The 13894-nt window shown below is 58.2% G+C and overlaps 1 protein-coding gene across 4 annotated transcripts in view; it reads left to right on the top strand.

Moving 5' to 3' along the window:
* The window catches only part of DPP6 (dipeptidyl peptidase like 6), a gene marked incomplete at its 5' end in the record, with an annotated part of 642841 nt that overhangs the window by 619204 nt on the left and 9743 nt on the right, over positions 1–13894 (top strand). For all 4 annotated transcript variants that reach the window (XM_081101874.1, XM_081101876.1, XM_081101873.1 and 1 more), the window contains 4 exons: positions 4467–4565; positions 7461–7530; positions 9825–10019; positions 13054–13108. In XM_081101874.1, coding sequence (XP_080958000.1) covers positions 4467–4565; positions 7461–7530; positions 9825–10019; positions 13054–13108 — 419 coding nt within the window. The remainder of the gene's footprint in view (positions 1–4466; positions 4566–7460; positions 7531–9824; positions 10020–13053; positions 13109–13894) is intronic.

Genomic DNA, 13894 nt, shown 5'->3' with positions numbered 1-13894 from the left:
GTCCCTGACAACCCGAAGCCCGAGCATCTCGCCGGCTCTGCGTGAACTCAGCCGTGGCTGCGGAGCCGCGCCCTTCCTGCCCCACCCCCACCCCCACCCCCAATACCTCCACTGAGTTCTTATGAAGAAGCAAAACCAGCTCCCTGCCCGCGGGCACTGAGGCGGGGCTTTTACGAGATCGTCCAGGACACGTCTGCCTGGTCTGTCCGCTGGCTCAGTCAGTTCTCCCTGCTGGGCGCCATGCCCTGCCTCTTCCTGAGGGACTGCCCACCGACACCCCTCTCACAGGTGGGAAAGACCTGGGAGAGGCCTGGGGCGTCGGAAGCGTGGAAGGGCGGGCCTCAGGCCTTGATGGTCTGTGCATCTGGAAGTCCGGGTCCCCGGTCACGGCAGCCTTGCTGGGGGGCGGAGGTGGGTGGCGTGGGGGGTGTCAGGTCTGCAGGTGGCTCCTTCGAGACCAGAGGCGCCGGCTTGCGGGTGAGCTGGCATCTCTGACGGAGCGGAGACTGAGCAGGGCACGTGGCGTGTCCACCCCATGGCCTCCCTCCTGCGCCCGGGCATGCTGGGGGAGCCCCCGCCATGCCACCCAGAGGGTGCAGTCATGGGGACACAGCCCCCTTCACTAACCAGGTCTCCTGTCTAGCGGTTGAGAAGGTCCAAAGGTGAATTCATTTACAGGACTTGACCTTCAAGTTGCTTAAAATCTGCTGGAGGGAAAGTAGACAGAAAAGAGCAGTAATGACCCAAACTGCGAACCATCGCGCACCCAGGCCGGTGCAGTGACGGACGTGCAGCGGTTGTGGAGCGGGGACCAGCAGTTTGACGCTGGCTCAGCAGATGGTCTGAGCCGCGTGGCCCTGGGCGTGGACGGCCGGGGAGGACAGTCCTGACAATGCAGGGGGCGCTGCATGAGGAAGCCATCCAATGACCGCGCCGGCCTGGACTGGGGAGAGCCCCACGCAGAGGCGGCCTGCAGACGCGGGCTGATCTCTGCACCACTGGCACCATACCAGGCACACACACTGGGCACATGTACACACACTGGGCACGCACATTGGGCATCCACTGTGGGCACATGTACATGCACATGGGCACACACATTGGGCATCCACTGTGGGCACATGTACACACACTGGGCATGCACATTGGGCATCCACTGTGGGCACATGTACACACACACTGGGCACACACACTGGGCACATGTACACACACTGGGCACACACATTGGGCATCCACTATGGGCACATGTACACACACATGGGCACACACGTTGGGCACATGCACACACAGTCCTGCTCGCTCTTCCTGCTGAAATGTGGGAGCAGAACAGGCTGCCCTTCTCCCTGTCAGTCAGTTGCTATTGGCTTTCGAAAGATTCTAGCCACTAATTTCCCATAATTCAGCCTCGTGATCATTTCTCAGTGCCCGAACCCACGGGGTCTGGAAAAGCCTGAGGCCCCACCGCATCTGCCGCTGGGCACCGCTGGGCACAACCAGGGAAGCCACCTGGGGAGCAGTCTTTGTTCCTCTGCATCTGATAACACCTAATTCCCCCAAATGTCAGAGGCAGCTCACATCTAATTAAGGAGTGGCCGTTCGTATGCTGCAGACTGGAGGTGCCCCCGGCCCCCAAGCCAAAAGCGGAGTCCTTCGGGGGACATGCCAATCTTTTCTTATTTCCTCCACTGAGCCCGGGCCTCTGTGAATGCAATTATGGGGACAAATAACATGGCTTAACTCCACTACCCTGTGGGACAGCCAGCTCTCTGCTGATAAAACCAGCTGTGTGGGCAACCGTTAAACGAGAAATCTAATATTTAACTACATGTAATAGGCTGCTGCCTCGGGGCCTTTCTGGGAGGGTGGGGTTTCAGGGCCGGGAAAAGTTACTCAAATGCAGGCATGTATCCACACGATTCGCCCGCGGTGCTCCCTTACGCACCACAGCTCCAGGCGCTGCAAACGGGTGGTCTGGGGGCAAGTGTTCGCATGAACTCCAGGCCAGCGTGGGTGGCATTTCTCCTCCAGCGTCAGCATCGGAGAAGGCGGGGAGGGCAGCGATTCAAATGCACGTGTGGAGAGAGGCACACAGTCTAAAACTGGGAAAGGCTCTACCCAATCCTCTTTCTGTTGCTGTTAATCCTCACTGGAGGGTATTTTCCCATTTGTAGAGAGAGTGGAAGGGAGGGGAGAGACATGAAGAGAGAGAAACATGGAGGTGAGAGAGGCACATTGATTGGCTGCCTCCCACATGGGGTCTGACCAGGGCTGGGGATCAAGCCTGCAATTGAGGAACATGCTGTTGACCAGAACTGAACCTGGGACCCTCAGTCCATGGGCCGATGCTCTGTCCACTGAGCCAAAACGGCTAGGGCCTCTTTCATTTGGAAATGTGGCTGCCCACATCAGCCGGCCACCAGCCACTTCCCCCGCAGCGTGGGGCCACTTCCCCGAAAGGGACGGCCATCTCTGTTCTTGTTGGTAAAGACGTTGTATCTGTGTCCCTGCTAATCCCACTCATCTTGGCGAGTTCCCGTTGCTCTAGTGTGACGCACACTCACACACCCAGGGCCCTCTGCTGTCACCCCTGGGCTTACGTGGCAGGCGGAGAGGTCAGGGCCACGGGCTGGGGAGGTTGAGGCTCTGGGTGCCTTTGAAGTCCTGCAGTGTGCCTCTTGTTCCTGGTTGTTGTTAATCCTCACCTGAGGATATTTTTTTTCATTGATTTTTTTTTTTTTTTAGAGAGAGAGAGAGATGGATAGGGAGAGAAACATCAGTGTGAGAGAGACACATTGATTGGTTGCCTCCTGCAATGCCCCAACCAGAGTAGTGATTGAACCTACAACCCAGGTATGTGCCCTTGACCGGGAACCGAACCTGTGACCCTTGATGATTTGATGAGCCCAATGTAGAGTCCCTTGAAGATAAAATTCCCTTTCATAATAGACCACAGACTTCCCCCATGGAGGCTTGATGTGAGAAAGAAAAGAGGAAGTTGGACAGTTTTTGTTACAGGTCAGATGGTAAAATAAGGTGATAGGGCCCTTTCAGTAGGAGAGGAATGGAGTGGGTGGATGAGGGGCATTCTTGCACCTGGAGAAGCAGGTACTGAGGGACTCTGTGTGCTTTGCAAGCTAGGGGACAGCCTCCGTGCAGTCAGGAGAGAGGAAAGAAGGGGGAGGGGGAGGGGATGGCTAGTGTTAGGGTTAGGGGGAGGGGGAGGGCGAGGGCAAGGGTTAGGCTGACAGCTGACATGCTCATCCATGCTGAGAGCCCCAGAGTCCGATAACCTTACGATGAAGGTAAGAAATATGACTCTTAAATTATCCTAGAAAATGTAACAAAGATCGCATTCCTGTTCTCCTTTCCTCCCTGGGATACTGTGGCCTCTATATTTGGAGAACCATTTGTCCTAACACACACATGGCATCGGTTTCCCCAAAACAGCAGGCTTGACATCAAACATCCCCAAACCAACAGTGTAAGAGGTGCTACACAGCAGGGAGGCCTCCCATCTGCCCAAGCTCCTGGCTGTCACGTCAGCAAGATATCAAGTGTCTCCGTGTCTTGGGCTTGTGATCGAATTGTGCAGACCGCCTCCAGGACTGGTGTAGGACTCAGTGTGTGGTGCACGGGAAATTGTGCAGACCGCCTCCAGGACTGGTGTAGGACTCAGTGTGTGGTACATGGGAAATTGTGCCGACTGCCTCCAGGACTGGTGTAGGACTCAGTGTGTGGTACATGGGAAATTGTGCAGACCGCCTCCGGGACTGGTGTAGGACTCAGTGTGTGGTACATGGGAAATTGTGCAGACCGCCTCCAGGACTGGTGTAGGACTCAGTGTGTGGTGCACGGGAAATTGTGCAGACCGCCTCCAGGACTGGTGTAGGACTCAGTGTGTGGTGCACGGGAAATTGTGCAGACCGCCTCCAGGACTGGTGTAGGACTCAGTGTGTGGTGCACGGGAAATTGTGCAGACCGCCTCCAGGACTGGTGTAGGACTCAGTGTGTGGTGCACGGGAAATTGTGCAGACCGCCTCCAGGACTGGTGTAGGCCCCGCGTGTGGTACATGGGAAATTGTGCAGACCGCCTCCAGGACTGGTGTAGGCCCCGCGTGTGGTACATGGGAAATTGTGCAGACCGCCTCCAGGACTGGTGTAGGACTCAGTGTGTGGTGCATAGGAAATTGTGCAGACCGCCTCCAGGACTGGTGTAGGACTCAGTGTGTGGTGCACGGGAAATTGTGCAGACCACCTCCAGGACTGGTGTAGGACTCAGTGTGTGGTGCATAGGAAATTGTGCAGACCACCTCCAGGACTGGTGTAGGACTCAGTGTGTGGTGCACGGGAAATTGTGCAGACCACCTCCAGGACTGGTGTAGGACTCAGTGTGTGGTGCACGGGAAAACCTGTGGCTTCAGTAAATGTTGGCTGAATCAGACTATTCTTTCTTCTCTTTCTTTCAGAGCTATTTGACCTGGAAACAAATGAACACATACGGAAGGCTATAAATGACCGGCAGATGCCCCAAGTGGAATACAGGCAAATCAAGATAGAGGATTACAGTAAGTGCTGCATCTTTCCCTTTAAAAGGAGAAGCAAATATCTGATCTGAAATGGCTCCCCAGACTCCCTTGCCCTGTTCTCTGCTGAGGTCGTTTCTACATAGAGAGACACTCGGGACAGTGCAGGGTTTTCTGGTGAAGAGAAGGTAAGGCTTTATGTCCCAAGGCAATATGTCAAAGGAAAGTCTAGCCCACCCACATGGATGGCATCCCTGACTGCTTCAAACTTCCATACACAACCTGGAGGCCAGGTATTCAGATCCAAACTCATGAGAACCTCAAATTAACTACATATACACTTTGGTGCTGTTCTTTTATAAGGAAGAAACAAAAGGCAAGAAAACAAGACCATTTTAGATTGCCAGTGATGATGGATAGGTGGATGGATGGATGGATGGATGGATGGATGGATGATGGAGGATGGAGGCAGGATGGATGGATGAAGAATGGACGAATGGATGATGGAAGATGGATGGATGGATGGATGGATGGATGAGTGGATAATGGATTGATAGAGATGGATGAATGGATGGATGATGGATGGATGGATGGATGGATGATGGATGGATTGATAGATAATGAGGATGGATGATGGATGGATGGATGAGTGGATAATGGATTGATAGAGATGGATGGATGATGGATGGATGGATGGATGGATGATGGATGGATTGATAGATAATGAGGATGGATGATGGATGGATGGATGGATGATGGATGGATGAATGGATGATGGATTGATAGAGATGGATGGATGGAGGATGGATGGATGGATGGATGGATGATGGATTGATAAAGATGGATGGATGGATGGATGGATGGATGGATGGATAGATGATGGATGGAAGGATGATGGAGGATGGATTGATAGATAATGAGGATGGATGATGGATGGATGAATGGATGGATAGATAATGGATGGATGGATGGGAGGATGGATGAATACACAGCAAGCAATTTCCACATGTTTGTTCTGAGCCACCCCCCCCCACCCACACACACACACACACACCCCTTCCATGTATAGCTGCAGACCTCAGGACAGGCCCCCTACCTGCAGAATCCAGTACAAAATGTACATGTGGGTGCTTCATTCACAGTTTATTATAGTGGCAGAGCATTAAGCCCACAGCAGGCCCTTATGGGGCCATGTGTGTCTGCACAGGAAACACGCTGGGAGCCAGCCAGATGGACCTCCATGGCCAGACACCAAATTCCTGACTCACCCCTGCTCACTGCTCAGCAAGTTTTCCAGAACCCTCCCTCACATTTTCTCACATCTGTCCCTTCCTGCCACAGCCTTTGAGGACAGATCGCCTCCCTGGGTGAGGTTCAACCTCATCTCCTAAACCAGTGATGGCAGACCTATGACACGCGTGTCAGAGGTGACACACGAACTCAATTTTTTGGTTGATTTTTCTTTGTTAAATGGCATTTAAATATATAAAATAAATATCAGAAATATAAGTCTTTGTTTTACTATGGTTGCAAATATCAAAAAATTTTTATATGTGACATGGCACCAGAGTTAAGTTAGGGTTTTCAAAATGCTAACACGCTGAGCTCAAAAGGTTCGCGATCACTGTCCTAAACCCAGTGCCCCCTTCTCACACTGCTGTCACAGGGACAGCCCCAAACCCAGGCCAGTAAAGGCTGATGCCATCCCCTCCTCAGAAAGTGCAGAAAAGGCCTTCAGAAGCCGATTATCCACCTGCCCCTCCCGCCACGTGAGCTTCCTCCCAGCCTGGGGTTTGACTCGACAGGCAGATGAAAGTGAGGATGCCACGGGTCTGAAAGACTCTGCTCTGGGGACCTGCTATTGTGTGTTGTGTTGTGTTGTGTTGTGTTGTGTTGTGTTGTGTTGTGTTGGTTGTATTGTGTTGAGTTCTGTTGTGTCGTGTCGTGCTGTGCTGTGCTGTGCTGTGCTGTGTTGAGTTGAGTCATGTTAAGTTGTGTTGTGTTGTGCTGTGTTGAGTCGTGTTGAGTTGTGTTGAGTTGTGTTTGTTCGTTGGAGGCTGCAGCTTTCCCCCAAGCAACACGCCTTCCGGAAAGACTCTCCGGGAAGCAAGCTGCCAGTCCTGGCCCGCTCGGACTTGGGGCTTATCATCTGCGGCAGGGAGCAGCCCAGACCATGTTTTATGAATATTTCAGTGATAAAGTCAGAGCCTGCCTTTCTTCGTCCCCGGGCCATTGACCCAATTTGCAAGCCATTAACATTCAGTCAGAATCAGGAATGAGACCTGGTCAGAGCGGCTCCCCAGTGGGGAGGGGGACTGTCCTATCGTAATTCAACTGGGAAAGCTGCTAATTCTGATTTAATTGGTAACCTGGGTTGTAGTTAACATCAGTAAACAATTTCTATCTTGAGAGGGAAGGTTTGGGGGAGGACAGAAGAAAGAGGAAAATCCACCCAGTCACGGATGCCACACTACCAAGGGCCAGATTTTGGCGGCCTGGGCTGCACCAGCCCCTCCCGTGGTGTGTGGAGGGGTCCGAGCCCACAGGCAGGCACCTGCCCAGCGCCAGCCTGTGCACAACAAGGCGGGCAGAGCCCTGGTTCTGCATAGAGAGTCCCAGGGGTCTCCGCTGCCCCTCTGGGCTGCCCTCCGGCCTCACACCTGCCCCTCCATTCCTTCCTCCCCCACTAAATGGCACCTGCAGCTGCCCCAAGGGTCCACCCCTCCAGGCCAGGGCCCTTCTGTGAGCAGAGAGAGCCAGGCTTGCTGTTTTCTAACTCATTCTGTTTGCGAGATTGAATTGAAGCTTCTCACGGAGACACTGAGCCTCAGAGATGGTGGGTGACCTGCCCAAGACCACACAGGGAGCCCGAGCCATCCGGGCCCTGCCTCCGGTCCCGCGGCCCTAACCCCCCGCCTGTGTTCTGTGCCTGCCCAGGCCTGCCCGCGCAGATCCTCAAGCCCGCGACCTTCACCGACACCACGCACTACCCGCTGCTCCTGGTGGTGTGAGTACCGCCCCCCCTCCCAGGCGCGCTGGGGCTCAGAGCACCGCGGTAAAGATGGAGCTCTTAACAGAGGACAGGAGGGGGAATGCTGCCGCAAAGGGAACGCTCAGGCCAGCCAGCGGCACTGCCAGGTTCTCTTCGGGGACCACACGTCAAAGGACCACGGGCTCCGGGCCCCCGGGCAGTGTCGCAGGCAAGCAGGTCTGCAGCCCGTACAGCAGCTGCCAGGTGTCGTCGGGCTCAGACAGTGTGCAAACCTGAGTGCGAAGTCGGACCCACCTGGCCAGAGGCCTGGCAACGCTCACACTGCCCACGGCCACCCACTGGCCAGAGGCCGTTCCCACTGCCATGAACCCCGCGCATTTGCCAACAGATGCCTTGCAGACCGGCCTGTTCCCGAGCAGCCCCGGTCTGATGCGGGCGCAGCCGTGTGAGCTCTGCCCTCTCCCGGGGGAGTCTGGTCGGGTCCTGCCTGAGTGCCACAGGCCACGCTGCCCCGGTGCTGAGGGCGGCGGTGCCCACTCACCGCAGGGAAGCACTCCTCGCGGTCAGACATCTCTGTACCGCCCCCCCCCCCCGCCTGCCGGGCGTAGAGAAGAGAGAGCCCTGAGCCTGCCTGTGGGGAGCAGCGGGCTTGCTTGGGAGGGGCCAGCATGGGGAAGCCCCGGGGAGTCCAGGGACCACACCTCCCAAATGTCAGGGAGCCCGAGGAGCCGGTCCCCTGGCCCAGCTCCTTCCCAGGTCAGGGCGCTCATTCAACGGGAATGGAAGGCGGGACCAGGCGGCTGCCGGCGGGTCCCAACCTGGCTCCCTGCGCACCTGACCCCTTCCTCACTGTCTGCACAGGTCAGCGCTTGGCCATCCTCCACACACCACACACCACACACCACACACCACACACCACACATATACACAGCACATACCACACAGCACACAAGTACATAGACACACACCACACACCACACACCACACATATACACAGCACATACCGCACATCACACAAGTACATAGACACACACCACACACCACACACCACACATATACACAGCACATACCACACATCACACAAGTACATAGACACATACCACACATATACACAGTACACACCACACATCACACATGTACATAGACACACACCACACACAACACATATACACAGCACACATATTCACAGCACACACCGCACACCACAATATACACAGCACACAGCACACATGTACATAGACACACATCACACATCACACATCACACATGTACATAGACACACACCACACACAACACATATACACAGCACACAGCACACAGCACACAGCACACATATACACAGCACACACTGCACACCACACATATACACAGCACACACTGCACACCACACATATACACAGTACACAGAACACAATACACATATACACAGTACACACTGCACACACCACACACATATACACAGACACACACCACATGCCACACGCCACACAGAAATATACAACACACGCACTACACATATATACAGATACACCGCACACACCACCACACACCACACACATATACCCAGACACACTACACAGAAACACACAGCACACATACCATACACAGCACACACTGCACACCCCGCCTGCCCTCCCTCCGTCCCTGGCAGAAAGCCGCAATGGCAGTGACGGCGCTGGCTGCTCTCAGGGTGGCGCCACCACCTGCCGCTGCCCCCGGCCTCCCCGCCCGCTCACCTGCCCCCACCAAGGAGAGCGATTTAGGAGCCGCCCACGCCCACGCCCACGCCCACGCCCGCGCGGGGAGCTGCTAAACTTGCAGGTCCCCATTTAGAGGGGCCTGTTTGCAGCCCGGCGTCTCCGTGGTGTGAATGTCAGGCCTCTGGCTCGGTGCCTCCGCCAGCAGGTGGTGTCCCCGTGTCAGGGCAGGAAGACGGGCACGGTGAGGGCTGGGGACTCTGCCTCCCAGGGAGCAGGCTGCCTGGCTCCGTAGGAGGTGCAAACGCCACAGGCCGGGGGGGGGGGGGGGGGAGGGGGGGGGAGGAGGGGGGCGGGCGTGGGCACTGTGTCCTCTGAGTTAACCGAGAGAGAGGCTTCCTTCAGACCAGGGGTTCCGCTAAGGCAGCAAAGCTGTCCATGTCGCTCCAGGCCTGGCGGGGCGCTGAGGCCACGGGAAAGGCCCTCTGTCACTCCCAGCCGGTGCCACGTGCTCCGATGCCTCCGCACGCTCATCATCGTGGAGTGGGTGGGTGGCAGCAGGGGTCGCGGCCCCTCCGGGTGCAAACCCCAGTGCCCGCTCGTCTTCTGCAGGGACGGCGCCCCGGGCAGCCAGAGCGTGGCCGAGAAGTTCGCGGTGACCTGGGAGACGGTGCTGGTGAGCAGCCACGGCGCCATGGTGCTGAAGTTCGACGGCCGGGGCAGCGGCTTCCAGGGCACCAAGCTCCTGCACGAGGTGCGGCGGCGGCTGGGCCTGCTGGAGGACAGGGACCAGCTGCTGGCCGTGCGGTAAGCCCTCCGCACCCGGGGATCGGCAGGGCGGCATTTCCCGCGGCCTCACCGCGGCCTCTGCTATCGTTCTGGTCTGCGCACACGTGCTGCAGGCAGCATTGTCCACCTGAGCACGCGGGCGCTGAGCCCTCCCGCACTCCTGGCTCTCACGCAGCCGGCTCGCTGTATGTGTAATTGATAAAACCCGCTGCAGAGGCCGGACACCTCGCCAGCGTCCACACCCATCGCTGCCCCCCTCACAGGAGGAGACAGAGACCTTGAGTGGGGATGGGTCCACGCAGCGGGCGCCCGGTGATGAGGACAGGGCCCCTGCCCGCCAGTTGCCGGTCAGAGAGCCGGCGGCCTGAGACGGGCAGGGCTCCTAGTCGCTCCCCCAGGCGGCGGCTGGAGGCAGCGGGCCCAGCGCGTGTCACAGCCCGGGAGCCGCTCAGCACCAGGCATGCGCGTCGCAGTCACTACTGAGCTTGTTGTTGCCCAAATGGAAGGCACATGGAGCCCTGTGCCTGCCCCTGCCCAGCTCCGGGGCAGGAAGCACTTTCACGGACGTCTGGTGCGGGGGCGGCAGCGCCAGCAGACAGGCCACCGGGAGCCCACGCAACCGAAGCCAGAGACTCACGCACTCAGAACGACAAGGGCAGGAAAACACAGCAACACAGACCGAACGCGGCCTGACGGAGAGCGGGCGTGGCTGCTGGACGGCGCGGCCCGAGCCGCGGCCTGAGCGACTGAAGGCCCGAGCGTGCGGCTCGCCTCCCCGCCAGCATGCCTGGGTGCTTTCGGGGTTACACGATGTCACTTCACTGACTTTTCAAAACATGTTCTCCCTCATTTTAAAGGGTGGATGGCCGTGGTGTGCGCCGAGTCAGTGGCTTTCAAACGGCCAGTGGGGGACGGATGCCGCTCTCCCCAGGGAGTGGCGGGTGGTGGGCGCTGGGCGGCGTGTCCAGAGCCCCGTGTGTCAGACAGGCCCAGGGGAGGGAGAAATTTCTGCAGACCCCATGGTCCACGAAGGTGCAAGGACATTCATACGCACACAACATAAGGAAGGGTGCTGGCTCTGCGAGCCCAGAGGGTGGCCAGCCTCTGGGCTGCGGGAGGGGTGAGCGGGTGGGTGCCGGGCCCATGGCCAGCAGTGTCCACCACAGACGCTGCCACAGGCTGGGCGACAGCAACAGTGGACTTCCGTCAGTGGCGTGGGGCTTGCCCTGCAAGGCTGACAGCAGTTTCCTTGACTCACTGTCCCTTCTCCTCTGTGCCTTTCCACCCGCCCACTGCCTCCTCGTGTCTGAACCCCGCCCCTCGCCCCGTGGAGCACAGGGGCCTCTGCGGTCACTGAGGGACACGATGTCCTCCGGCCGCGTGGCTGTGTGGCCGTTCTGCCTGCTCCCGTCTGCCTCGGGGACAGGGGCAACAGGCATTTCACACGCAGTGTTTTCTAAAAATAAGGAATTGATCTGCCATCTGTCCAAAAACAAAGCAGAACCTGCTGCAGAAAAGCAGTCAATAGAGTCGAGTGTCCCACTCCCGCAGCTCACAGGGACAGCAGCACGTGGCCACCATGCACCCATGGCCACCCCACCGCACAGCCACGGACACCGCACACCCATTGCCACCCCACTGCACAGCCATGGACACCGCACACCATGGCCACCCCACCGTACAGCCACTGCCACCCCACCACACAGCCACGGACACTGCACACCCATGGCCACCCCACCGCACAGCCACGGACACCGCACACCCAGGGCCACCCCACCGTACAGCCACAGCCACCCCACTGCACAGCCACGGCCACCCCACTGCACAGCCACGGACACCGCACACCCATGGCCACCCCACCGTACAGCCACAGACACCCCCACCACACAGCCATGGCCACCCCACCGCACAGCCACGGACACCGCACAGTCACGGCCACCCCACCGCACAGCCACGGACACCGCACACCCATGGCCACCCCACCGCACAGCCACGGACACTGCACACCCATGGCCACCCCACCGCACAGCCACGGACACCGCACACCCATGGCCACCACACAGTCACGGCCACCATAGCATGCAGGCTTTTCGGAAGCTGAGGCCCCAATAGTTCAAGTCCAAGAAAACTCTGCTAAGCTCTGTGTAGGGTTCAGGTCTGTGCTTTCATGCATCAGAGAGAGAGCCCTTTCATTCATTTAAGCAACCACAAGGCCAGGCCAGCACACAGCTCCCGATCGTCCCACGGTTCCCCCATCGTCCTCCCCATCCTGCTTTCGCCCTGAGGCCCATGTGGCACTGTCCTCCTCAGGTGACAATCGCAAAGTCCCTTCACAGGCCCAGCCACTGAGCTAGGGAAGGGGGGGGACGGCCATGGGAACAGCTGGCATGGGCACAGCCTCAGACGCACAAGCTGGGTCAGACAGAGGAGGCAGTGGACAGGCTCCTGGGGGCCAGACCTCACCCCAAGGACAGGGAGGGCTTTGCCAGCAGGTAATGGGGATGCCCATTCCAAACAGAACGTTTTGGGAGCAAAGGCTGGGGTCATGCTGGGCACAGGCGGGGGCCGTGGAGGGGCAGGAGGGGAAGCGGACGAGGAGGATGCTAGAAACACTCAAACTGGTAATAGAGGAGCAGTGACTAAAGGAAGCACAAGGCGGGGACCCCCTCCCAGGAGCTGGGGACAGAGGACGCCTCAGGTGCGCGGAACCCAGCTCCCTGACCCCCAGCCCTGCACACGGAGCTGGAGCCCCCTTTGACTCTGGTGACCCAGGAGCCCCTCCCAGCGTTGGGGTGGTTGGGAGTCACGTGGCCTGAGTGAAGGTGACACAAGAGGGCAGGGACCCCTGGGGCCTGGAGCCCCGGACCTGGAGGCTCTGCCCTCAGGGCTCCGGCAAGCTCAGGGACCCAGACACCCTTGAGAGGCCTTGCAAGGCCCCTCGAGGTGGCACATGCACAGACTGCCACACGGGCAATGGCCAGAGGCACGCCCTGGGCCCGGCGATGCCGGCACCACCACGCTGTGACTAACCCGCCTCCTCTCCGCTCCGCAGGACGATGCTGAAGGAGCAGTACATTGACAGGACGCGCGTGGCCGTGTTCGGGCAGGTGAGCCGCGCTGTCCTTTTCCTGATCAACCCTGACATTCAGGGCGGGGACCTCCACGCCCCACCCCAAGGCCGGAGTCAGGTTCACCGGGAACGTTTGGGGTCTGGAGCTGTGAGCACTTCTGTACACGTGAGAGGGTGGAGCTGGGGGCTCTCTGGGGTCCTGGGAGCGGGGAGGGGCCACTGCCGCTGGGATCTGTGGACTCTGGCTTGTGGACAGACCACCCGTGGGACGCTGCTCTCGGCAGCCCCTGGTGGGCCATGGGGCTCTGGGAAAAAATCCACTCCGCAGGCTTTATCTTCTGAAGCAGTTCTCAGCTCACAGCTAAACTGAGAGTCAGGTGCAGAGGTCCCCCCACTGTGAACACCCCCCCCAGGGGGTACCTTACTCCAGTGGTGAACCTCCACCGACACGTCGTGTCGCCGAAGCCCACGGTCCGTGTGAGGGCTCACGCCCGGTGCTGCTCATGCTATGGGTTGAGACAGACCGTGATGACCCAGAGGGGTTTCATGGCCCTGAAATCCTCTGTGCTCCACCCACTCGTCCCGCTCGCCCCACCGGGCGGCCTTCCTCCTGTGCGAGGCTGTGCCCCTTTCGGAATGGCATCTGCTGGCTGCTGCGGCCGGCCATTGCCTTGGGCACCAGCCTCATGTTCTTGCTCTCAACTAGACTTGAAAAGGGTATCAGACTTCAGCCAAGCCAGAGAATAAACATGCAAACATCATCATCTTTCCACCAATAATGTGGGGGGCTCACTATATTCAAATTACAATCTTTTATTTTTTT

Source organism: Myotis nattereri (assembly GCF_964212035.1).
Source record: "Myotis nattereri genome assembly, chromosome: 11".
NCBI lineage: Eukaryota > Metazoa > Chordata > Mammalia > Chiroptera > Vespertilionidae > Myotis > Myotis nattereri.
This window is presented reverse-complemented; position numbering and strand designations above follow the sequence as displayed.